General features: G+C 41.0%; 3 protein-coding genes across 3 annotated transcripts; 1 reads left to right on the forward strand and 2 right to left on the reverse strand.

Annotated features, from left to right (window-relative positions):
* Positions 1-357: 357 nt before the first annotated feature.
* Positions 358-10,218, forward strand: aknad1 (AKNA domain containing 1). The gene is made up of 21 exons (XM_085378663.1): positions 358-577; positions 1,126-2,198; positions 2,338-2,412; positions 2,513-2,624; positions 3,974-4,122; positions 4,203-4,262; positions 4,369-4,502; positions 4,626-4,803; positions 5,961-6,118; positions 6,485-6,637; positions 6,895-7,054; positions 7,171-7,265; positions 7,363-7,565; positions 7,657-7,771; positions 8,363-8,539; positions 8,735-8,835; positions 8,967-9,104; positions 9,188-9,295; positions 9,499-9,610; positions 9,719-9,887; positions 10,039-10,218. Exons 1-21 carry the CDS (start codon positions 373-375, stop codon positions 10,216-10,218), a joined length of 3,855 nt encoding a protein of 1,284 aa, XP_085234789.1. The 5' UTR covers positions 358-372.
* A 3,919-nt stretch (positions 10,219-14,137) lies between these two features.
* Positions 14,138-17,043, reverse strand: LOC146613536 (uncharacterized). Its single transcript, XM_085377765.1, has 4 exons — positions 16,782-17,043; positions 15,625-15,939; positions 14,333-14,415; positions 14,138-14,242 (listed from the first exon to the last, which is right to left on the reverse strand). Exons 1-4 carry the CDS (start codon positions 17,041-17,043, stop codon positions 14,138-14,140), a joined length of 765 nt encoding a protein of 254 aa, XP_085233891.1.
* Positions 17,044-17,390: 347 nt separating this feature from the next.
* LOC146613537 (scavenger receptor cysteine-rich domain-containing protein DMBT1-like) lies at positions 17,391-22,674 on the reverse strand. The gene is made up of 9 exons (XM_085378558.1): positions 22,664-22,674; positions 22,495-22,547; positions 21,744-22,052; positions 20,983-21,297; positions 20,059-20,367; positions 19,100-19,408; positions 18,277-18,585; positions 17,518-17,826; positions 17,391-17,398 (listed from the first exon to the last, which is right to left on the reverse strand). Exons 1-9 carry the CDS (start codon positions 22,672-22,674, stop codon positions 17,391-17,393), a joined length of 1,932 nt encoding a protein of 643 aa, XP_085234684.1.
* Positions 22,675-24,660: the final 1,986 nt, after the last annotated feature.

Here is a 24,660-nt window from a genome sequence, read left to right on the forward strand (position 1 = left end):
AAGAACCCATTTAAAACAAATTATTTATTTCTGAATGAAATAGATGAATTACTTTTTAAAAAATATTTATCTATATATTTATTTATAAGCCTTCTGCTGCTGTCAGACACTCAAAACAGACACAATACGTTTCACCCAAGCATATAATTAACTCAAAAACTTTACACCCTTGCAGCACGCAATCTTCTGTGCACACATTGTATTGATTGTTGAATAATTGACACCTTAGTGCTTTTTGATCCAGTGTTGTCACTTTGCAGGTTGCGTTGCTAAGAGATGAATGGTGCTTCGTTCAGTTTTCTCACCCTGCTTTTTTCTTAACAGAGGTGAGGAGATATTGAACAGTGCATCCATTTTTCTGTTGCAGAGTCCATGGAGGGAGACCTGGGAGAGTCGGATGAGGATGTTCAGGGGGAGGACAGACCCGTAGTGCTGTGGGAAAAATGCATCGAGCAGAGCTTCTTTGTTGATCTCAGTGAGGATGAAAGTCTCCACTTAAGTGATCTGGAGAGTTCTTTGGCCTTGCATCTGTCCCAGGCAGAGTCTGCTGCCTCTGAAGCAAGCATCCATCTTAGTGGTAAGACATGCAGGCACTGTTGTTTATTGTGTCAGTTTTCTTGTATACTACGGTGAATTAGTGCGTATATAATCAAAAGTTTACATAAAACAATTTTTTTAATAATACATCATTATAAATATGTTGGCATGCAGAATGTTAAACATCTGCTATGTTTTTTTGCTCACTTCAGGTGTGACAAAACAAATGCAATGACACATATATTGTTTTTGCAAAGTCATGAGCTAGTTTTCACTCTCATCATTAAATGGCCTGCAAATGGTAAATGGCCTGCATTTGTATAGCGCTTTACTCAGTCTCTAAGGACCCCAAAGCGCTTTACACTACATTCCGTCATTCACCTATTCACACACACATTCACACACTGGCAATGGTAAGCTATGTTGTAGCCACAGCTGCCCTGGGGCGCACTGACAGAGGCGAGGCTGCCGGACACTGGCGCCACCGGGCCCTCTGACCACCACCAGTCAGTCACCACCATTAGCCTTAATGGAATCAACATGACCCTGTAATTAGGTTTTCATGGTATTTGGGTTTTTAATTTGCAGGGGACGCGGAGCTGTCTGGCTTGGATGACTCCTCCTCAGAGAGCAGTGTGGGCAGTCTGAGCGGGAGGGTTCTAGAGAGCAGTTCCAAGAGAAATCTCTTACATGTGTCTTCCCAAAGATCAAACACCATGCAAGATAAGCAGGGAAGTGAGGACACTGGACAAAATACCAGTGATGAGGATCAGGAGGACTTGCCATATGATGGCAACATTGGAAGCCCTTACTTCAACAAGAAAGATTATTCTGAGGGAAACATTAGCTCTGATGGAGGACACACTGTTCATACAAGTCCTGATCTTTCTGGTCAGCTTGAATTGGTGCAAGAAGATATCAGCACAAAGCAGGACAACGTTTTTGATGCTTCCAAGCAAAGTGAGCTTGGTGGACCGCATCCTGGTGCTGCAGACATTAACCAGTTATTGCTGCGGCACTTCTCCCACGAGGAATTGCTGCGGTTGGGTAGGCTGATCGAGGCAGAGACCCTGCCAGAGGTGTCCCTGTTGGAGAGTGCAGACGACAGTGTTTTTAGCCAGGCTCCAACACACAACAGCAAAGCAGTGAATAATAACCACACAGAGAGCTCAGATGAAAAGAGTAATGCTGCATCAAAAAAAGCAAGTTCAGAAGAGCAGATAGAAAAGAAGACTCCTACTTTCACATCTGGTGCTTGTGCAAACAGCATGTCCAACTCTGAAAGTACAGATTCTAAGCAGAGCATTGGGGATTTCAGTGCAGATGAAGTAAAGCAGGACAAAGCAGATGAGGAGGAAGAGCAGGTTCAGAGAGTTCCTCTGGTGCGTACAAGATCCTTCAGTGAGATGAAGTATGGCCAAGGCCAAGTCCATTACCCGCTCCCCGACTTCTCCAAGGTTGCCCCTAAAGTGAAAATCCCCAAAACCCCAGCCAGATCACTTCCTCAGTGCCCTAGCACCATTCACAGAGCTCAGTCTTCCCCAGGCATGTTAGAGGTGATCAGCAGAGTCTTGGAGGACTCAGTCCTGCCAGCCGGGAAAGCTAATGTCTTTAAAGATGAAGAAAAGCACACTCCTCCTGCACTGGTGCACCATCTGCAGGTAGAAAGCATTCAGATCATATCTTTGCACTGCAAATGAACCTTAGACTTTCAGTTTCTTTAGCTGATATTTTCTGTCATCATTGCATTACTGTTTTCTTAGATAGAGCTGTAACATCCATCCTCTCTATTTTCTTTAGGCTGAATATGATAAATTACTCACCAAATACGCAGAGGCAGAGAACCTCATTGATCAGATGAGACTAGGAACCAGTGTGAGTTCTAAGGTTTCTTCCTGGTGTAATTCACACAGGCCTGTGTTAAATTAGTTACATTTCAAATGTAAGATACAAAGGTATTTATTGCTTTTCACAGAATCAGCTCTCCTCAGAACTCATGCTTTATTTAGAGGATGATGATGAAGATCAGGGGCAGTTAGCTGAGCTGAGCCATCTTGGATACAAAGCTCCTCATCTTCCCTCATCAGGTACGGCTCCGTGTCCGACATCTGATATCATGAAAGGTTAACTGCCTTCTACTACATGAAAATAAAGTCTGACTGGATTCCTCAGAGAGTGATCAGTTTAGATGACACATTTTTTAATGAAACCTTTTAATGACATTGAAAGAATAACTGAATATTTATGACAAACCAGGCCTGTGTATCTTTATTTAAACACCGAATGATCAGAAAGTCGAGTTAAACACTACGTTAAAGGCATGTTGTGCTCAGGCCGGCAGCTGCTCTCCAGTTTGTTGTCATTTTAGCTGGAAAATAGATTGATTATTTTATTGAATCCAGTATTTTGCCTTAGTTTTGTGGTGCCCCCTAAATATTTTGCATACTGATCCCTCCATACAGTCGGTGTGTGGCTCCTGTCCAGCTATAAGACACAGATAGTTAAGAGTTAATACTACAGAAATGAAATGAAATGTGCCATTATTCATTTTAAAAGGCCATTCTGTTAGAGTAACCAGCTGCTGGCTGTGAGCAGGGCTGCAGCTGCTCAGCCTGGCTGTGGTGATTGAAGCTGTTTACAGATACTGCTGTTGTCCTCCAGCTGCCAGTGTGGTTTAACCTGCACTGCTCTGGACAGCTACAGTAGCATCTGAGCCTGCGGAGCATCGCTGACGGGGACTCGGGCAATGAAACCATCACTGGGTGCACATAAAAATTGGTGTATAATGTTACAGCAAATAAAAACAGTCATGTTAAATTTAGAGTTAAGGTGGCATGTCATTCTGCTGCAGTAATCACAGCTACGGTCTGTCTCTACGGCGGTTCTAATAAAGCTGCAGAACCAGTAAATCTAGCACCCTTTGTAAACACAGTGGTGCAGATTTAAACCCCAGCATGCAGCAGCAGCGAGGGCTATACTGACTAACTGTAGTTTAATAATTTAAATAATACTTTATAGTAATGCAGAAAAGCCTTTCTCCATAGGTGATACTAGATAAGGGAGAGGTAACACACAAGTTTTTGTGAGGGACTCTAAAGTTAGTGTTGCCATGATCCTTGAGGGCCTCTGTTGTGATGTTATTCCCAGCCTAGTGGTTTGAGCTACATTACATCAGCTCTGACCCAACCCACCCTAACCCTATCAACTAATCACAGCAGAGCGTCCCTCACACTGCCACGCCTCTGGCTGAGCTAATGATTTGGTCTGGATGCATTTTGTGCTTGGCAGCATTATTTATAAAAATAAGTAAATAAAGCTACAAAGAAAGATATATTGGCAGTACAAATCCCAGAGGATGTGTCAGGAACATTTTACTCATAACTTATTACCTTAATTATGTTGAGTGTGTATGACTCCCATGTTGGCTTGTTTTCAGAAAGCTTAAATGAAAAAGCTGAGTCAGCTCTCGTCAGCACCATTAAGGAGGCGGCCTCAGCTTCCTCCAGCGAGCTTCAGGATAATCCCAGTGATGGGGAAAGGATGACCGCTGAGCTGAGAGACATCATCAGCCAGTTCATGCAGAAGGTGTGTTTGAAAATGACTACAGCTATTGTACAATTAAACGCACACATATTTTAAACGTTTACAAACCTTCTGCTCTTCAGGTGGATGAATTTAGATTTACTGTGAGCAACATGGCTGTAAGCACAGAAGAAAAGCAAATGGTAAGGATCCTTTACATCCTACATGTAAGGTAAACTACATTTCAAGCACAATTTGGGGCCTGCTTTTTTTCTGCATGGGCATTAGTATAGACTGATCCTTTTGCAGATGTTGAGGAGCATGATGGAGGCTCAAGACCAGTTGGAAAGAAACTACATCAGTAAGAAGGAGGAGCACAGAGCTCTGGAGATGCAAAACTACATGGGCTTATCCAGGAACACTGGCACTTTTGATGCTAACAGGTCAGAGAGACCCCGGGGTGGCAGCTGTAAGTGTCAGTATCATGTTTGTGCACCCATTTATGTGTGTGTGTGTGTGTGTGTGTGTGTGTGTGTGTGTGTGTGTGTGTGTGCGCGCGCGTGCAGACTAGTGGAAGGAGACATCTTTAGGATAGGCATGCATCTTGAGGACATTAAGGAGATCATAGACAAAAACGTGTGTGATCAGATTTCTCCTCCTCACTCAACATCCACTCCCACGTCCACGACTGTACCCACTCCTGTCTGCATGTTCACACCTTCACCTCCACCTTCCCTGCATGAGGTAAAAGACACACAGAAAATTCACGTTTAATGTTTTTGCCACACTATTCATATTCTCTGATTTGGGGCCTTTTATAGTCAGAATACGCTGTGAATAGTAAAAATGCAATGCTGCATATCAACAGTTCAAATTCATACTAGTAGCAATGCAATTGTAGGTTTCCAAAAATTGTGTTGTTATGTTTAATTATTTATCTGCAAAAAATGACATTGTGAATATTTTAAATGCTTGTTTTGAATAAAAAGGTCTTTGCAACATGAGGTGTGATCAGAAAGTTCTGAAAAGCCTTTTCTGACTTAGATTTAGTCTGGATCGTTTTCAGCGTAGCTGCTACTTTCAGATCTGTCAGCGGAACTTCTGTTATGCACTCTGTTGGATGCTGGAGGAGCTCCAGTGTTTTCTTTGTGCTCATTACCTGAGGCTCCACATTAAAGCTTGTAAACTGCACTCTTCAGCTGAAAATTGCTGTTGGCCGTTTCCTTATTGAATTTCTCCACAGGATTGAGCTTCTGTGAAGCATCATTTGAGGCTTCTTCACAGAAAGCCTCTGTCACCGTGATTGCCTCAAGTTTCTCAGGCTCTTCTTGGGCCTACAATTCATTTTCTTTTCAGAGCATTTGTTTCAGCTCCAGGGTTTCTTGGATGAGACCGTCCACCTTTGCAGATGACTGCTGACTGCTAGTTTGTGTATACATTCATCTACAAAAAAAACCAGCCTCATCTGCTTTGGCCTCCGGAGCTGGTGGTTAAACTCCATGATTTTTTAAGAGGGTTTTTCCTCTCTTCCTCTTCTTCTCCAAATTAAGCTCAGCTAAAAGCCTCTTATAAGTAGCTAAATGTTTGGTTTTCATGTTTTGAACAGTTGCCTTCACACTGGTCACCTTATCTACATTTTTTTTCTTGGAGTGCAGTTTTATATCTGCTTTTTCATGGTGGCTGCTTTCTGTCTTTTAGAGTCAGAAATATAGATTGAGAAGAAATTATAATAATCTCCTGTGCTCATGCTGCCTTTAAGGCTGAAATATATCTGCTCAGCCCTGTTGGTATGATAGGGATCCTTATTTGCATCCATGCCCTGCATCTTCATTTGTGACAAATCCTTTCCTGGTACAGATGCTAAGTATGTGCATATGTTTGCATTAACTTTTATGTTTCAGGGGCAAAGTTATAAGATGGACACAGAGGAAGAAGAAGAGGAAGAAGAAGCAGAGGAGGGCAGTGACCTTCAGATAAATGGTGGATCAGACCAAAGTAGTGAGCTCGTAACTGCTGACCCTCTAGTGAAAAACTCTGGACATGGCAGCTGCCAGTCACGGTACCAATAAATTTCTTCTTTGCAGTCTAATGTTTAGGTTTTAAACTTAAAACTTAAATTTTAAATCTTTCTTTTGTAAATATAACATTTTTATAGTTTCTGATATGCAGCTAATATACAGCTCGGTGGCAAATGTGCTGAAAAATTAAAGATGACTTGGATGGATATAAGTATACTGTAATAAACCCCCTTGTCCTGGCTAGCTGTTTATGCTGTGAGCGGTGCATACGTGTGTGTTTGTGCACGTTCTCAGCCTTCCTGTGGGCAGGTAGTGTTTCGTGTACACAGCTGGTGTTGGGTTGCACAGTACGGAGGGAAGGGAGTGCTTGGATCTGTGTGCAGGTATTCTTCTCTGGCCTGTTTTAGGGACTCAACGGGCTCCTTGGTTGGACTTGATGTCTGTAAAGATGAGGATGAGGAGAGGAGCTCTGGTTTGTCAGAGGTGGCAGATCACAGTGACATCTTAGCTTACCTGTGTGGAAACAAGACCACCTCACACGAGCAGTGGACAGTCAGCAGGTCAGTGTTGTGACTGTGAGGTGACTGACTCTCTGTTATGGCTTCTTATTGCTGTTTTTTAGTTTTATATTTAAGTCTTCATAATGCAAGAGATCTGTTTTTGCATAATATATTATCATGCTCAATACAGAAAACATAGGCATTGTCTTCTTCTCATAATGCTTTTCATATCCTACTGTTAAAAAAAGTTTTGAAACAAAACCACTGCTGTTTATTACACTTAGACTTTATACAGTAAACACTTGCTCTTTCTGCAGCCACAGCATCAAGGATAGAGTCTCCAGACAAAAGGATGAATGTGATCTGGGTGACTGTGTTAGTCTGGCAGTGGAGGTCTCCTGTTCCTCTGATGCACCAAGAGGCTCAGAGAGCCACAGCCTCTCAGAGCCGGATCTCAACACCTCATGTGCCTCGCAGGTCAGTTGCAGATACAAGCTAGCCTGTTTGACCGCTGCTGTCTCTTCCACACAATTAAAATGCAATGCAAATGTTCATGCATATCTTTTGGTTAAAACCTTGTTATTGATGCACAGAAGATGGTGAGTTCAGAGACAGACAGCGGATTTGGGAGCTCTTACTTGAATCATTCGGGCTCGGGATCATTTCAATCAAATCTGCTTCCAGAAAGGTGTGAGTGAGAGTATTTTAATGACTGGTTCACCATCATAAACATATCACATGAGCCTAACATGAGAATACCTTAAGCTGAGCTTTTGCTTCTGCAGTGTGTTGTCCCAGAAAGAAGGTTTAAGTAGCTCAGACAGTGAAGACTCGTGCTCCCACCTGCAAACAGCCATCCACCCTGCCATCACTGGCTACCAGTGGGCCAGCCCCCACCCATCTGTCCTAACACAACACTGTGGAGCAACAGCTGGAGTGGATCTGTGGGTGGACAGTACCACTAAGAAACCTTCAGCAATGCTGCAAGGTGAGTAATCTCCATCACTGCATGTTCACTTTTTTATGTCATGTTTTCTGGTCAGTGCTAAAGTTCCTCGTGTCCACCACTGACCAAACAGGATCTGACCAAAGCCTGTCTGCTCAGCACCATCAGCTCGTATCTCAACCTCTACTTGGCACCTCCATGGATACTGATGGCAGAGGCAGCCCTCTGCGCTCCTGCTCTTGTAATAGGTCAGTATGCCGAAAACAAACACCAGTGTTAGTGAATAATCACTGCACTGCTGTGAATTCAAATGTTAAACCACTGTGGGTAAAATTATGAAGAGTGTGTATAATTAACATGAAAACAGCAGCAAAATAAAGTGGCACTTTATGGGAGTGGGACTTTCACCCTTTGAAAGTGTTGGTGCTCAACCTCTTTAAGAAGAAATAAAAGTTAAAGCCAGAGGGCAGTGTAGGACGCAAATTTGGTCTTGCACTTTTAAAGTGGCAGCAGACAACTGGTTATAAGGCTTATAGGAATAAATCTAATGCAAATAATTACTGTTGAGGCCACTCTTGAAACCTTTGAATTCTTAGAGCTCTCCCTTGAAAAACAGCTCATCTGAGATTCACCCTTTTGGTTTCAATCTCTCTGTGTTGTTGCCTTCATTACCTCGATCAACAACTGTTCTTTTTTTTTTGTTTTGAAGGGGTTTCACAAGTATGTGGCTTTGTTCTAGCAGTCAGCATTTAAGCTAAATATTTGCCCGTATCTACTGGAACTTTATCATGACCTTTTTTCCCATTTTATGAACATTTGTGTCGCTCGTGTGTGACCAGTGAGGCTATCCTGGCCTTGCAATCGGAGGTGTCTAGGCTAAAGAAGGACCTGGAGGTGGGCTTAGTGCAATTACCTCACTTAGCTCAGAAGATGGACTATCTCACCTCAAAATACAGACAAGAGCGCCAGGAGCGCCGGTCCAGAACCAGGACTTACCAAAGTCCAGCCTGTAACAGGTGGGACTCTGATCATCATGGTCAATGAATGAAAGATGGACATTTTGTAAGGTGTTATCATGTTGATAGTGACATGTATTATATCTAGTAAACTAACAAGTAAGAATTTCAGTTTCATGATAAACATTTAAACAGAAATAACCATTTAGAGTCCAAATGTCTTCTCATATTGATTATTTGTATCATAACATGTAGAGTGGGGAATATCAGCAGCAGAGATGTGAGTAACTTCAGTTTCAGTCAGGCAAGGCTGGAGGACTGGATCTCATCAGACATGGACCCCAGCCAGAGCAAAGGTAGACCCCCACCAGCCATAAAACTGTGTAAACTCCAATTGTCTGGCTCTAAGTTCCCTTCCCTGCTTTGATATGAGTGCATGCAGATGTTACTTCATCCTTTTAATGTAATTTGTTCGTTTGCTCTTCAGGCACAGACAGCAGTGAAACAAGCTCTGAGATAATGTTGCAGTTACACAGTTCACCAGCAGGGAGCAGAAAAGGTGGCAGAGGCGTATCCTCGGGACCTGAGTTTCAGTTTAAACACCAGGCGGTCCAGCCCAAAGGAGGTCAGAGCCAGAGTCACAGCAGAATTTTGTTTCACTTTATTTGGATGATTTTCTGTCTGATTGTCTTTGAACTGAACATTCAGTTTCTCCTGCTGTGTGGACAGAGGGAGGCCGCTCACTGGAAACTTCTGGGTTGAGAAGCTGCAGTTTAAAAGGAAAGAACGACATGATGTCTGACTTCAGACCACAGAGTGAGAAACTGTTTCATGTCAGGTTTTGTCCATCAAGGTTTTGATTTAATGAGTTATGAAACTGACCTCAGTAAATGTATTAGTGTTATCTGGATGAATAGTGTAAGGGCTGTAATACTGTAAGGTGAAAAGGAAAATCACTGCTGTCAATACGTACTAATTCTTACTGAGCACACTGTTGGTCATGTTTCTGTGATCTACAGTTGTCACAAATAGTTTACACTCCAAGGACAGATGGTCTCTTCTCTCCAGCTCGTTTCTCCAGAAGCCGCTGTTGCAGGTCAGCTACGGCTCCTCCTGCAGTCTGCCGGCCAGGTAAAATACAAGCATTAACTGCATTGATAGAGATATTTATCAGCTGTACGCTTCATAGTTTTTTCTTGGGATAAATCATTCTTTTTTGCTACGTGTTGTCAAATCCAGCTATAAATTCAGGGAGCCACCGCTGCAGTCCATGTCCCATCACAGAAAACCTTCCACTCAGTCAGACACAGCACTCCTGCCCAGCAATGTGTACTTTCAGCGGACACCGTCTCCATCATCCGTGCCCTTCAAGACTGGCAGCAGGACAAGCAGACGTAGCAGGAGCAAGGTCAAATGTCTCAAACTTTAACGCAAATCAGATAAACCAGTTCTCTTTATATACAGGAACATCTGCTGTATATCATAATAAAGATCAGGTCTTTACTGTGACATACACAAGTCTTACTTGGCTTAAGGGACAAGTTTCTTTGGTTTTCTAGGAAGAAGACGTGAACAGGACTCTGGACCAGGCGATTGAGATGGCTCGCAGCATGAAGAGGACCACTGACCGCATGGCCAGGAGGCTGTCTGTAGATCTGGCTAAGGCTCAGCTACACAGGAAACTGCACCACATGCAGTCACAAGGTGGAAGGAAACATCTGGAACCTGGCTATGGATGAGTTTATACTCTCATCTCTTTGCCTGATACCTTTATGAAATATATTTTACAGTTTTTTCTGATTGCTTAAGCCCTTTTTTTGCAACTATTGGCTAATTTTGCAAAACTCTTCACACAAATAAGAAAACCTGTCACCCAATCATCAAAACATTGTAGTTCTCTTGCAAAAGCAAACACAGCTAGATTAACTCTTCACACCTTCATAAAAATGGTGTTTCCGTATCAAACAGTACACACAAGCCATCATCTACTAAGCACACAATGCGCCAACTGCACACCGATGGTATGAATACAAAACACATCTGGCTTTTGCTTTCTCTGTGCACAAGGTAGGCTATGTCAGTTTGAGCTCATACTTCTGTCATAGATCCATAAGCATAGAGGGATCCAAACTTCAAGTACTGGTGTTTAGTCAAACACATCAAAACAAACACAAGTGTTTATTTCCAAGTATAGGATTATTTGCAATCGCCATAATGACTATATGGGTTACGTGGTCTGCAGTGAACATGCTTCCTCTGCCCCCTCCTCGTCTTCCTCTTGCTCCTCCTTGTCCTTGTCGTCCTCTTCATCCTACTTCTTCACCTCCACATCCTCTTCCTCGGCCTCCTCTACTTCTCACTCTTTCTGCTCCCTCCATTGTACTCCGCACACACAGCTTACCTGTATTATAGTGCTTAGGCTGATTGCAAAGTGAACGAATTATCTAAGAAAGTTTTCACATGTGAAAGTGTGCCAGACAGTTGGCAAATTAGTGTTAATGATAGCCATACATGTGTATACTTTTGCTAGGAGTGTGTTGGAAATTTGGTAATTGAGTGTTGTGCAGTGAATTGTGCCTACAGTTTTGCAAAGTGTGTGTTACGAAATTGCAAACTGAGTGCAAGGCAGTTTTTGTGCTTTTAGTTTTGCAAACTCAGTGAGTGGTTTTGCTAGAAGTCTGAATAGTTTTAGGAATTGTGCTACAGGAATCACAGTTAGGGTTTAAGCATTCAGAAAAAACTGTAAATAAAGTATATCTGATTCACAGATGTGATCTGTGATACGTTTGTTTTTGTTTTCTTTTGGTTTAAACAGTATCGTCTATAGTAGTAACATGTATAGTACGTTTATAAAGTTACTGATATTTTTATGAATGGGCAACATTTTTTAAATATGAAATGTCTTCATGTTTTGATTTGATCTCAAGGCCTCTGAAGAACATTTTTATCCATCCATCTTAACTGTATTCTTACCAAAATGTATTCAAAAGAAATGCTGTGAGGCACAATGTGATCTCATAGTGACGACAACAGTAGACATAGAGTACATTGCGACAAGTTGAAGCAATAAATGTAAACTTATTTTCACAATGCTCCATGTCACTGAACACCCTGGTAATCTTTTTTTAATGTCAGGTGAAATATAAGAAGTGAAGCTACAGTGAATGTATGATTTACAGATGGAAAATATAGGAAGTAAACACATAAAAAATATAAAGTGACATAAAATTCAGCTTGATCCTTTTTAATTGGGTGCCGCAAGTGAAAATACATCCTTAACCATCCTTAGACATCAGATGACTCTCTCTGATATTTCACCTCTTTACTTTGCCTGCTTCAGTTGTGTGTTTGTGATCATTTTCCTGCAGAATCATTCAGTGAGTTTCATGCGTTTGGCATTTGTAGTTTTTTCCTGTTTGTACCTACTTTGTTTTTTTTCTTTTAACTGTGATGTCAGTGCACAGATTTGGAGACAATACCTCTTTCTTACGACTCTCAGTAAATGATAAGAAACAGCAGCACAGTGCAAAGATTCATACATGTTGTCGACACTGAAATGCACCTTAAGGTCCCCACACAAAGATACGGGCACACACCTGTCCTCGGGATTAAAGCTGATGTTATTACAGGATTGCAGGAGGTTATTGTCCGCCGAAATTCAAACACGCTTTGATGTGATGGCCTTTCTCAGTCATGCACTGGATTCTAAAACTTCTTGTTGTGCTGTGCAGTGAACAGTGCGGTAGTAAAGGTTATCTAAAACCCACTAGTTTAATTGGTTTAACCAGTGTGTGAATGGGTGGATGACTGGTTGTGTAAAGCGCTTTGGGGTCCTTAGGGACTAGAAAAGCGCTATACAAATACAGGCCATTTACCATTCATATTTTAAAACAAAAAATATTCTGGCATCTCTTAAAGAAAGTTCGTTTTTAGCTCTCTTCCAGCAAACTGACTAAACCAGCTGATCTCCTCTGCACATCTAAGCAGAAAATGCAGAGATCATCCTTTTTTAAATCAAAATAAATAATAAAACTATAAAAAAGATGAATGAAAGACAGGGGCAGGTGGTTAGCAAGATGACAAAAGGCTGATAACTAGCAGGAAAAAAAGACATCACATTTAATACAATCACATATTTATTTCAACAAATTATAAAATGTGACAGAAAAACAGTGATGCAAAAAACTTGACAGTAGTATAAAGTGAAGTCGAAGCAAAGCTCTAGCCTTTTACTTTTTAAAAATACTGCAACTTTCTGATCATGAGCATTACTGCAGCTGAACAAACTTTATTTAACACAGAAATAAAAGCAGAAATATTTAATGTACTAACAGGAAATAAAGTCACTAATTAAGATTTCCTGTGACAGCAGTCCTACTAGCTGTGTTGATCTTGGACAGCAGGGGGCGTAGCTTTACCAACTATATAAATCTGGGACTCTCCACCATTTGACCCTAGAACAGAAGAAGCTTCTCGGATGAGAGGTGAAACGTCTTCAAGCAACTTAAAGAACCTTCACAGACTTATAGTGGTCAGTAGAGTACAGCAAGTTCAACAAAAGATGTTGTTGGGTGGTAACATGATGTGAAAAATTTCACTGATCCTATGCTGTGTCAGAATTACTCAGCACATTACAGCCACATGTTGGATCAGTGGTGTCTGACATGCTCTCAGAAATCAGTATATTTTCCTTGACTTCGTATCTTCACAGATGGGTGAATGAAAACACTACATATGTCCCACAAAAACTTGTTAGCCACAAGGACGGAGTCAAATGCAGGCCTGATTAAATCTGCGGGGGTCTAGTCGGTCCTACTGACACAAACCAGCCTAATGTGACCAGATCCCAACAAAGTAAATGCGGGTCAGTGAGTGTTTTTGTTTGGGACATGTTACTGATGGTGAGAGGTGGTTTGAAATTTTCATACATTTAGACATCAAGCATGTGAAGGAACTGACATTAATGTTAGAGATATTTTTGGTCTTTGTAAACTTGTGGACTCCACTTTTCTGTTGCAATAAAAGGCTGACAGTTTAGCTTAGTTCAAGAAATCATCAAATCAAAGTCAAACGTCATAAACGTCATATTTTAAGTTATAAGCGGCATGGATGTGAGTCTTGAGTCACCCCTGTTTTCCTTATATTCGCTATTTCTTAATGACATGACTTTCAGACACTGTTGATCTGCTCATCTTTCTGACTCCTGTCATGTCTTCACTGCAAATTGCAAACCACACTGAGATGTACAAGCTAAAAAGCTGTTGGATGATGTCATTCATTTAACCCCCTCTGGTCCCGGCTGCATACTTCTCCTTCTCATCACTGTCATACATTCCTGCTGTGAGTGCCACAGGATAGGAGGCTATAAATAAGGGAACTTGTTTTTTTTTAATGGCAAATAATTTCAAACACTCGAGAGTACAAAGACATCACAAACTGACACATATTCTGTCTAGCTAAAGATAGATGTTATTGAGGGAAAAAAATACTTAATCTGTAAAAACTTCACTTTTAGAATCAGAGAAAGATGAAAAAAAGAGAGAGGACTGGAGTATATATGGACTAATATATATCTATATACATATATAGAAAGAGATAGATATAGATAAAATCAGATAGTGGATTTTAAACTTGTGTGTGTTTCTATGTGTTTCAATTCTATTCTATTTCTTGGACCGCTTCCTCCTCAGCCTCCACTTCTTCAGCTCTGGAAACATCCGTCTCATCGTTCTCCTTTTTGTCTGATTTCTGCTTTTTGATGACCTGGAGAGACGATACACAATCCATGTTACTGTTCCTACACTTCTCAGCTACTACTCAGTTTCATACATGCTTTTATTTACTCTGATGTACCTTATAGTAGAAATGAAGGGCAATGTTCTCCAAAAGCAGAACCAGAGGCAGGAGAACATATCTCAGGATTGGAGTTCTTGAATCTGTGGAAAGAGATCAGTCATCATCACTTACCACAGAACAAACTGTCATATAATTTATTTTGTTTTAAAGACATTGAAACAAATCTTGTGAAAAATCTCCTCATAAATCATGTTAACATCAATAGATTATAAAACAATGGGCTCCCAGTGAATGAAAAAACCCTCTCCACGAGATGGAGGTGTGTCCTCAACACAATATTACCCAGTTATGGTTTAGGAGGCGTGGCTCGATCTGACAAATATGGTGACCACAATACAACATTGCAGACTGTACAACAGCCACTAATGAACTACCTACAGTTAGGTTTAGAAAGCTTTAGATTTGTGTTATTTTAAGTGTGTAGCCACACTTACATGATGTAAATGTGAGACTCAAAGTGATTTTGAAGGATTCAACAAAAGTATTTAGTGTGCTGTGAAGAAATTAACATTTTATAGCCACAATTTTCAGGCACTTAACAGGTGTGGGTTATTTCTTTGTTCAACTTTTTTCATAACATATGGCATCATTAAACTTGATTAAAACCACATACTTACAAAAAATGTTTAAATATTCCAAGTATTTTTTAAATCCTTTTTCTGTGTCATCGAAAACCTTCCAACATGATGCAGTCAAACTATCACTGCCATGATCAGTAGATGCTACTGACTGTGTGTAGATGGAAGAACCATTAGCAGATGCATAAAGACTGAGAAGACTGAACTAAAGTGTGCCATTTCTTTTGGCTAATAACAAGCATTAGCAAAACAAAGGCCAAAAAGAGAAACTGAAACCCTTAACATGGAAAACACACTAGGGCAAGATAAAGACCTGCTCTGTCCTATGGAAAAAGAAGACTACGACTTTATACAGTACAGACACACACGGGCAATCAGGGAAGCAGAGACAGCCGGGGAGAACAAGACACAGCTGAATTAAATCACAGAAAACTAAACAATGGAAGCAAAACTAAAAGCAAAGCACAAGGAACACTCGCTCTCGAAATCTCGATAATTAAATGTGGAAAACAGACACATGAATGAATGAGCAGAGAACACTGAGCGAGGAATTAAAGCAACGAGGAACTGAAAACAAGACTAAATAGACTAAGAACAAGTGCAAATGCTAAACAAGACTTGAAAGTTTAAAAAACTCAAAACATTACGTAAACTGACCCATGACACTCACAGCAAACAGAAATATTGAGTTCTGGTGTTTGCTTAACTTACATATAACGGAGACATAAATCCACTCCGCCTCAGGAGAAGTGAATGTTCCTTCTGTCAGAGTTATCTCATACACACAGCTGTAGCGGCCCTCGTGTCCAAAGTCAGCTACAGGGAAACTAAAGGAGGCTGAGCTGTTGACAGATGTCTTATTGTGTTTCATGTTGGAGCCAGAGTAGATGAGATTGAAAACTCCTCCTGAATAGCGATCATTGTTTGAGCAGGTGAAGATGAAGCTGTAGCCCTTCATGATTTCTATAACCTTAGCAAGTCTTCCATCTGGAGATGTCACAGAGATCCTGGGCTGCTGCAGCAACACTGAAAACAAAATAAACAACAAATAAAGAAGCTCTATTGAAAAAGAGGCACCACCTGGTGGCGGAAAAAACTCTGTCACTCTTTTAATGCGTGTGTCATGTGTGAATATGATCCAGATCTTTTTAACTGACTGAAAACATTTAATCCATCATTAAACAAACAAGACAGCTCAGGATTGTTGAGGTGCTAGAATCGTTTATCCCTCAAGAATAGGACAACATTTCTCTCCCAAAAGTCCAGCAATTCTTTGGTGCCCAGACAATTCAGATTAATTCAGTTTTTATAGATATTGAGAATTCAAAACACCTCAAGGCGCTTTATATTATAAGATAAAGACTGTACAGCATTAAAGAGAAACTGCACCCTATGAATTAGCACTTGGCAACATTGGGAAAGAAAGGCTCCCTTTTAACAGGAAGAAACCTTTGGCCAAACCAAGGATTTAGATTTTAGATTTAACAGGGAGTCAATGAAGAAATGCCAACATGGGAGAAATATGCGTTCTCTTTCTCTCAGTCTCTCGCAGCTGTATTTTGGATTAACTGAAGGCTTTTCTGGGAGTTTTTAGGGCAGGATGAATATGAAAATCTTTATTCACATGGCATGTATTTTAATTTATTGATTGCAGTGAACACTGGCATGAAATTAAGTTGGGTTTCTGCAATCTTAGACATAATTGGGAAGTGACTATTAAGTGTTGTCGTTGATCGATGAACTGCTGAAATTAAGACTTCTTATCTTAATGGATGTTATATTTTCATGCTAATAACCTGTAGTGGGCGTAACAAGTAAACACAGTATTTTCCTGTCACTGTAATATAAGCAATAGTACATTTTATTACCAGTAACAGAGACGGTGACAGAGTCACTTGTGGAGAAGCTGGAGTCGTGTGAATATTCACACTGGTATAATCCATCCTTGTCAAAATCTACTTTGAGGATCTTGAATGTAGCAGAGTTGGTGGTTGATGGTTTTTTCTGACTGAATGAGCCTGAAATCTGCTTCAGAGTAAATTCTCCTTGTAGAAGCTGCTGGCTTTGAGGTGATATTGAACAAGTGATGCTGACATCGCTTCTCCGCTCAACTTTACCAGCAGGAATCATGAAGATTCTGGGCTTTGGAAGGATCACTGAGGAAAACAGCAGTCATGGAGAGACGATTCAATTAAAAATGGCAAAAATTTACTTTATATATTAATAATTGTCATGGAAATTTCAAATAAACCCGCAAACATCTCGGTGAGCATGATTTCAAGTGAGCTTAATAACATATTGCAATATGAAGAGACTCTGGTCAAACACCTAAGCGGTCTCTGACAATGGCTGCCATCCTCACAACTTATATACCCACACTGACAAAGACTCTATGTAACTCTTACATGTTACACATGTGTGTTAGAGCATAAGGCCCATTTACGGTGCACATGCATACAACTGGTGAAAATGTGCTTCTACATTACTAAAGTGATATGGTTAAACTATGTGATCAATACAAAAAGAAAGAAATCTCCCACCACATAACAGTATTTAAATATTATTGATATTTAATGATAAATATTTAAAAAAATAATTTCTCACCTGAGCAGACAACACCAGCATCCTTTTGGTGAGTATGGTCATGTGTCCCAAATCCTCTGTGCTGACACTCAGTCAGAGATCTCTCACTTCCTGAACAGTCCACATCATCAAGCCAGATGGATCCACTTTCCTCACCAAAGCGGGCTGATACAGCTACACTCTGTGCCGTTCCACAGCCGAGCTCTCTACAAACCACCTCAGCATCATTTATGTCCCAGTTATCATCACAGACTGTTCCCCAAGTGTTGTTGTAAAAGATTTCGACTCTTCCAGAGCACAAAGTGCTTCCAGATAATCTGACTGGCACACCTGGGCACAGTGAGCATAATAAACAATAAGACAAAACATTTTGATGGACTGAATGTTATTCAGTGTGTAATTGGTTCATGAGTGCAATCATTTGCAAACTTTACATCACTGAGCTGCTCAATGATCATAAAAATCAAACAAAAGAACAGTCCTACAGTCCTATTTATATACTTTATGTTAAGTTCACATTTCAGTGTTATAGGACGCTTCAATCATATTAAATCGGTTTCTTTTGACAGTTCTCACTCATCACTTTATTTGTCAGGCTGTGAATAATTAATATTGAATGATAACAAACAAGTCAAGCTAATAATTTTTCATAAATGCTGGAGTCGTAAATAATATTAATGACATAATATTAAAGACAAAACCAAGAAGTAATGAAATAAATAGTAAAAAATTGTATTGACCTTTATTATTAATTTACCTTTGATTAGTAAAGTTTCTTACCTGAACAGACAACACCAGCATCCTTGCTGTGTGTACAGTCATGTTTCCCAAATCCTCTGTGCTGACACTCAGTGAGAGATCTCTCACTTCCTGAACAGGACACATCATCAAGCCAGATCGATCCTCTTCCTTCACCAAAGTGAGTGGACTTAGTGGCTTTCAGTGCTGTTCCACAGTTTAACTCTCTGCAGACCACCTCAGCATCATTTATGTCCCAGCCATCATCACAGACTGTTCCCCAAGTGTTGTTGTAAAAGATTTCAACTCTTCCAGAGCAACGAGTGGACCCAGTTAATCTGATGCGTGCACCTGAACTCAGAGTACATGCATTTAATATTTTAATTGAACATTATTGTGAGACTCATTTCTGTACATTAAATAAGTTTCATTCAGCTCACGTTTACTCAGACTCACAGTGCACAAATACATGGCAATAACTACACACAGACCCACATTTATGTCTTTTAATTACTGGCAGTTTAAAAAGATGATGGAAAACATATTTCTCTGTAGATTACAGCTACATTCATAGCAGAACATTTTCAGGGGTGTAATTTCCGGGAGGTTATGACCCCCCCCCCTCCCCAATAAAATTATGAATTATCTCGCATAAATAGGCTGTTCATATTCTTTACTCATTTCAAGTATTAGTATTATTTGTATTAGTATTATTGAACATTTTATTACTGAAAAATGCAGGATGTGCAGGATGGTTACTTTATGAGATGATTTGCAGTGATCACCCTGAATTTTAGGACAAAATAGGCAGAGAAGCAAAACTACTGTGAGTTAATGATAAATCTGTTGATGATGAGAGATGTACCTGAACAGATGACACCAGCATCTTTATGGTGTGTGCAGCCATTTTTCTCAGACCCTCTGTGCTGACACTGGATTATAGACCTTTCACTTCCTGAACAGGCCACACCATCAAGCCAGATTGGTCCACTTCCTTCACCAAAATGAGCCTCTTTAGGAGGTGCTAGTGCTGTGCCACAGTCTAACTGTCTGCAGACCACCTCAGCATCATTCAAGTCCCAGCCGTCATCACAGACTGTTCCCCATCTTTTTTTATTGTAGATTTCAACTCTTCCAGAGCAACGACCTGACTGATGCCCAGATAATCTGATTCCTAAACACAAAACACAGAAAACATATATTTGATTATGATTGTAATGCGTTCTCCTATTTAATGAAGGAAATGGTTTCAAAATCTTCCGACAAGTGAGCCTTTATAACTGTTGCAAAAATCCAAAAGACAACAGGACTACACACACACACACACACACACACACACACACACACACACACACACACACACACACACACACACACACACACACACACACACACACACAGGGGATGGGATGCAGGCTGGTACTGAAGAATGCAAAGGTTGGACTGCAAAATGTTCTTCTTACTTCACCATAATGTGTTCTAACCCTGTTTTTTTCTTCCATACAGGTCATTCAAACAAGGAACAGTCTGTGAAAAAAACAACATTTGGGGCTAGATTTGCTAACATCTGCAGTAGCCTTCATGCAAACTTCAATTAATGTCAATTAAAACGTCTCTGACACACAACTTACAACAAATTACACAGATCCTAATGCCAAATTACTGGATCACAGACAGCAGCAGCTATTTTAACATTTTTGGATGATTTTGTTTAGAAGTCTCAAACATGTAAATCTCATTCAAACAGATATATTTCTCTCTGGTTTAGAGCTGGGTTGGATTATTTTGAATTGAATACAGTGCGTGATTTAAAAAGAGTCTCACCTGAACAGATGACACCAGCATCCTCACCATGTCCACAGGAATGTGTCCCAAATCCTCTGTGCTGACACTCAGTTAGAGAACTTTCACTTCCTGAACAGGACACTTCATCAAGCCAGATTTGTCCTGTTCCTTCACCAAAGTGAGCTGACTGAGTGGCATTCAGTGCTGGTCCACAGCCTAAATGTCTGCAGACCACCTCAGCATCTTCTGTGCTCCATCCATGGTCACAGACTGTTCCCCATATTTTATTGTGATAGATTTCAACTCTTCCAGAGCACTGAGTAGACTGATGTCCAGCTAATCTGATTCCTTATCAGAAAACACAGAAAATATATATTTAGTTACAAATATAATGTTTTAATGATAGCAACATCTGTGTCAAATATATTTTTTAAATACAAGTCAGTAATTTGAAGTTAAACAAGCGGGTAAAAAAGATAATAACCAGACAATAGCCAGGAAGCAGATTGGTGGCATGCAGAGAAGCTAATCGAGGAGGAAATAAACAAACATGGAGACAAAACCTACTTCACACCAGAAGGAATAATGACAAAACAGAGATAAGATTAGGACAGAATGGACACAAAAGGGAACTAATATCATCTGAGGAACTAGAAATATGGATAACAAAATGGCAAAATCTAAAGGAGAAAACAAAAATAGCAATCCAAAAACACAACATGGAAGACAAGTTACACTTCAAGAACATATGAGCTCAAACAGACAATCAGACCGAGGGGAAAAAAAGGAAGTAAAACCTAAACGTAACCTTCAATGTAAAACAGGAAGTAAAAAAACATGATGCCTTTGTGTAGATATTTCACTCATTTGAAGCACAATCAAACACACAGTTGATGATGCAAAAAATAGCACAGCTTACATATTTCTCTGTATTACAGGTGCATGAATCAAAAAGAGTCTCACCTGAACAGATGACACCAGCATCCCGAAGATGTCCACAGGAGTGTGTCCCAAATCCTCTGTGCTGACAATCAGCTAGAGAACTTTCACTTCCTGAACAGGACACTTCATTCAGCCAGATGTCTCCTGTTCCTTCACCAAAGTGAGCTGACTGAGTGGCTTTCAGTGCCGATCCACAGTCTAACTGCCTGCAGACCACCTCAGCATCATTTAGGTCCCAGCCATGATGACAGACTGTTCCCCATTTTTTTTGAAGGTAGATTTCAACTCGTCCAGAGCACTGAGTGGACCCAGAACCAGCTAATCTGATGGGCACACCTAAATGCAGAAAACACAAAGAATCTATATTTTAAACAGAGAATAAAGTATGTTTTGAATGTTTTCAGTTGTTGATTATGGTAACTATTTCAATATGTTCATGAAGTTTTGATGACATTAATTTTTTTACCCACAGTTAAAGACACAAATGACAAAAGCCACATATAATCCCCACGGTGGTGTTTGGCCAAAGCCACCGACAGTTTTAAATTGATGAATAATGGACAGATTCCTGTTTGGATTACAGGTGCATTGATAGTAGAACATGTTATTACTCAGTACTGCACAGTTCATACGGTTACTGTATGAACTCAGGTCCTCTGCTTACCGTGAAGTTCAGGATAAAGCATAATGACAAAAAACACTTCTAGGTGGTAAAAATGATAAGACAGGAAGTTCATTTACTGGCATTTGACATTTTTTGGACAGTCCTAAATATATCTTACCTGAACAGATGACACCAGCGTCCTTTTGGTGTGTACAGTCATGAGTCCCAAATCCTCTGTGCTGACACTGAGTTAGAGAACTTTCACTTCCTGAACAGGTCACATCATCCAGCCAGATTTGTCCTGTTCCTTCACCAAAATGAGCTGATTGAGTGGCCTCCAATGCTGATCCACAGCCTAACTCTCTGCAGACCACCTCGGCATCATTTAGGTTCCAGCCATCATCACAGACTGTTCCCCATCTGTTGTTGTGATAGATTTCAACTCTTCCAGAGCAGCGAGTTGACTGAGGCCCAGTTAATCTGATTTCTAAACACAAAACAAATAACTAATTATAAATGAAAAGTTTTATTCTATTTAATAAAGGCAGCTATTTCAACATCTGTGGCAGATACATCCACCAATGTCCACTAATTTGAAGTTTAAAAAATGACAATAACTACACACAGTCCAGTGAGTATCTAAATGAAGAACATGAGAACACGTTACACTGGGAGAACATTGGAGCTCAGAGACAAAATCAAATCAAGGGGAAGACATATGAAGGTAAATATGTTTTAAAATTTGAGAGCCCGTAGAATCAAAAAGTGAGAATATGTAGAAAAACTTGTATTTTAAAATTTTGTAAATTGTAAAAAAAATTTATACACTAGTGTTTTCAATTCACACTTACAGAAAAATATTCACAAACCTGCAGAATGATATTTATATAAATATACTTTGAGCTGCAAACTTGTAATTCAAATTTTACTCATCCAGAGATCCATCTTCCACTTATCCAGGGCCAGGTCAGGGGGCAGCAGCCTAAGCAGAGAACATCAAGGCGTTCCCAGGCCAGTCAAGAGATATAATCTCTCCAGCATGTCGTGGGTTAGCCCCAGGATCTCCTCACCTAGTGGGACATGCCTGGAACCACTCACCCAGGAAGCATCCTTGTCAGATGCCCAAACCACCTCAACTGGCTCCTTTCGATGTGGAGGAGCAGTGGCTCTACTATGAGCCCCTCCAGGACGGCTTAACTTCTCACACTAAGAGAAAGGAGAGGCACTGTTCTTTTTCAAACATTTGTTTCAGTGTCTTACTATGGGGACGTGCAGACCCCTGTATTGACAGATAAGCTCATCTGAACGACTGACTGTCATCTTAGGACTCACACTTAAGACAGTGTGGAATAGAGATCGTGTAATGAAATCAGCCTGTTGCAAAGGTCAAAGGAGAAATCCAGCTTGGTGCTGCACATATTTCCTCTATAGCGACACCACGAAAGAGGGCCCATAAGGTTGCCATTCCTCTTGTAGAATGAGCACGGCGCTTCATTGGGGTACAGACTAGTGCTGGAATACTCCAACTTAATTACTGCTGCAGTCCAGTGGGAATGTGTTCTTTACTAATAGGCTTGCCAAAATGTGGCTTAGCCCAGGAAACAAACAGCTGGTCAGACCTCCTGAAAGCCCCAGTTCTCTCCATAACCGGACAGTGAACGTGTAAGCACTCCTGTTCATGGGAGGAGAAAGCAGTGGGGGCCAAACACCACTAACTCCAATGGCATGCATTGGAGAGAAAGGTATTTGAGGACAAAGGCTGGATTTAGCCTGAATGTGACCCATTAATTATCCAGCGTGAATTGGATGCACTGTTTCTGCATTGGCAGTGTATGAATATTGCTGATGCCAGCAGCTTCAAGACAAAATTTCTTCTTCAAGACAAAATTTGTTTCTCCACTTGACTTAGTAGCTCAGATGGTGGCTGTGAAACTGCCCACAGCACTAGGGATGAATCCCACTGGGAACAAGAGGTTTAGCGGACTGCCTTGTAGAGATTCTGGCAAACTATCAGGCAACTCAGGAGGAGAAAGTGGTGCTCTACCTGCACTGTGTATAGTGTGGGTGGAGTGCTGCCGACTTCGACTGAGAACATTGTCAGGCGGTGGTAGGAATGCTTCGAGTCCCTCTTTAATCCCACTGGCACATCTTCCGTGGAGGAAGCAGTGTCTGGGGACGAGGGGAATGACTCGTCTATCTCAGGGGCGAGGTCACTGAGGCATTTAAACAAATAGTTGGTGGCAGAGCCCCTGAGGTGGATAAGGTTCACCTTGAGTTCCTGAAGGCTCTGGATATTGTAGGGCTGTCTTGGCTGACACGTCTCTGCAATGTTACATGGAGATCAGGGGTGGTACCTTTGGATTGGCAGACCGAGGCGGTGCTTCCCATCTTTAAGAAGGGGGACCAGAGGGTATTCCAACTATAGGGGGATCACACCTCTCAGCCTCCCTGGGAAGGTCAATGCCAGGGTGGTGGAAAGGAGAGCCCGTCCATTAGTCAAACCTTGGATATAGGAGGAACAATGCGGTTTTCGTCCTGTTCATGGAACACTGGAGCAGCTCTTTATCCTTTTACTTAAACCAAAAACACAAAACTCTGGGTCGCAGACCCAGTACTGTGACACCATGGTCCTCGGCTGGAAAAGGGTGAGGACCAAAGGGGTGAAGTACCCATTGGAGTTCCTGCCCCAAGTGGAGAAGTTTAAGTATGCCGGGGTCTCGTTCACGAGTGACTGGAGAAGGGAGCGGGAGATTGACAGATGGATTGGTGCTGCAGACACTGTACCAGTCCGCCATGGTGAAGAGAGAGCTGAGTGTAAAAGCGACCGAAAGAACAAGATTGAGTATACAAGTGGCAGAAATGAGCTTCCTAGGAAGGGTGTCTGTGCTCTGACAGAGTAAGAAGTTAAGCCATCCAGGAGGGGCTCAGAGTAGAGCCGCTGGTCCTCCACATTGAAAGGAGCCAGTTAAGTTTGACTCAGCAGAAGATGGATGGATGGAATGAGGTTTAGACATCCATTGTGCCATCATGCCCCTTTCATTAAAAGACAGACTGCTATTCCCAAGTTCAGAGCCCCTAGAATATTAGTAGCCCTC

The sequence above is a fragment of the Diplotaxodon limnothrissa genome, linkage group LG18 (assembly GCF_057381915.1).
Source record: "Diplotaxodon limnothrissa isolate DT_005_m linkage group LG18, D_limnothrissa_male_GT1.1, whole genome shotgun sequence".
Lineage (NCBI taxonomy): Eukaryota > Metazoa > Chordata > Actinopteri > Cichliformes > Cichlidae > Diplotaxodon > Diplotaxodon limnothrissa.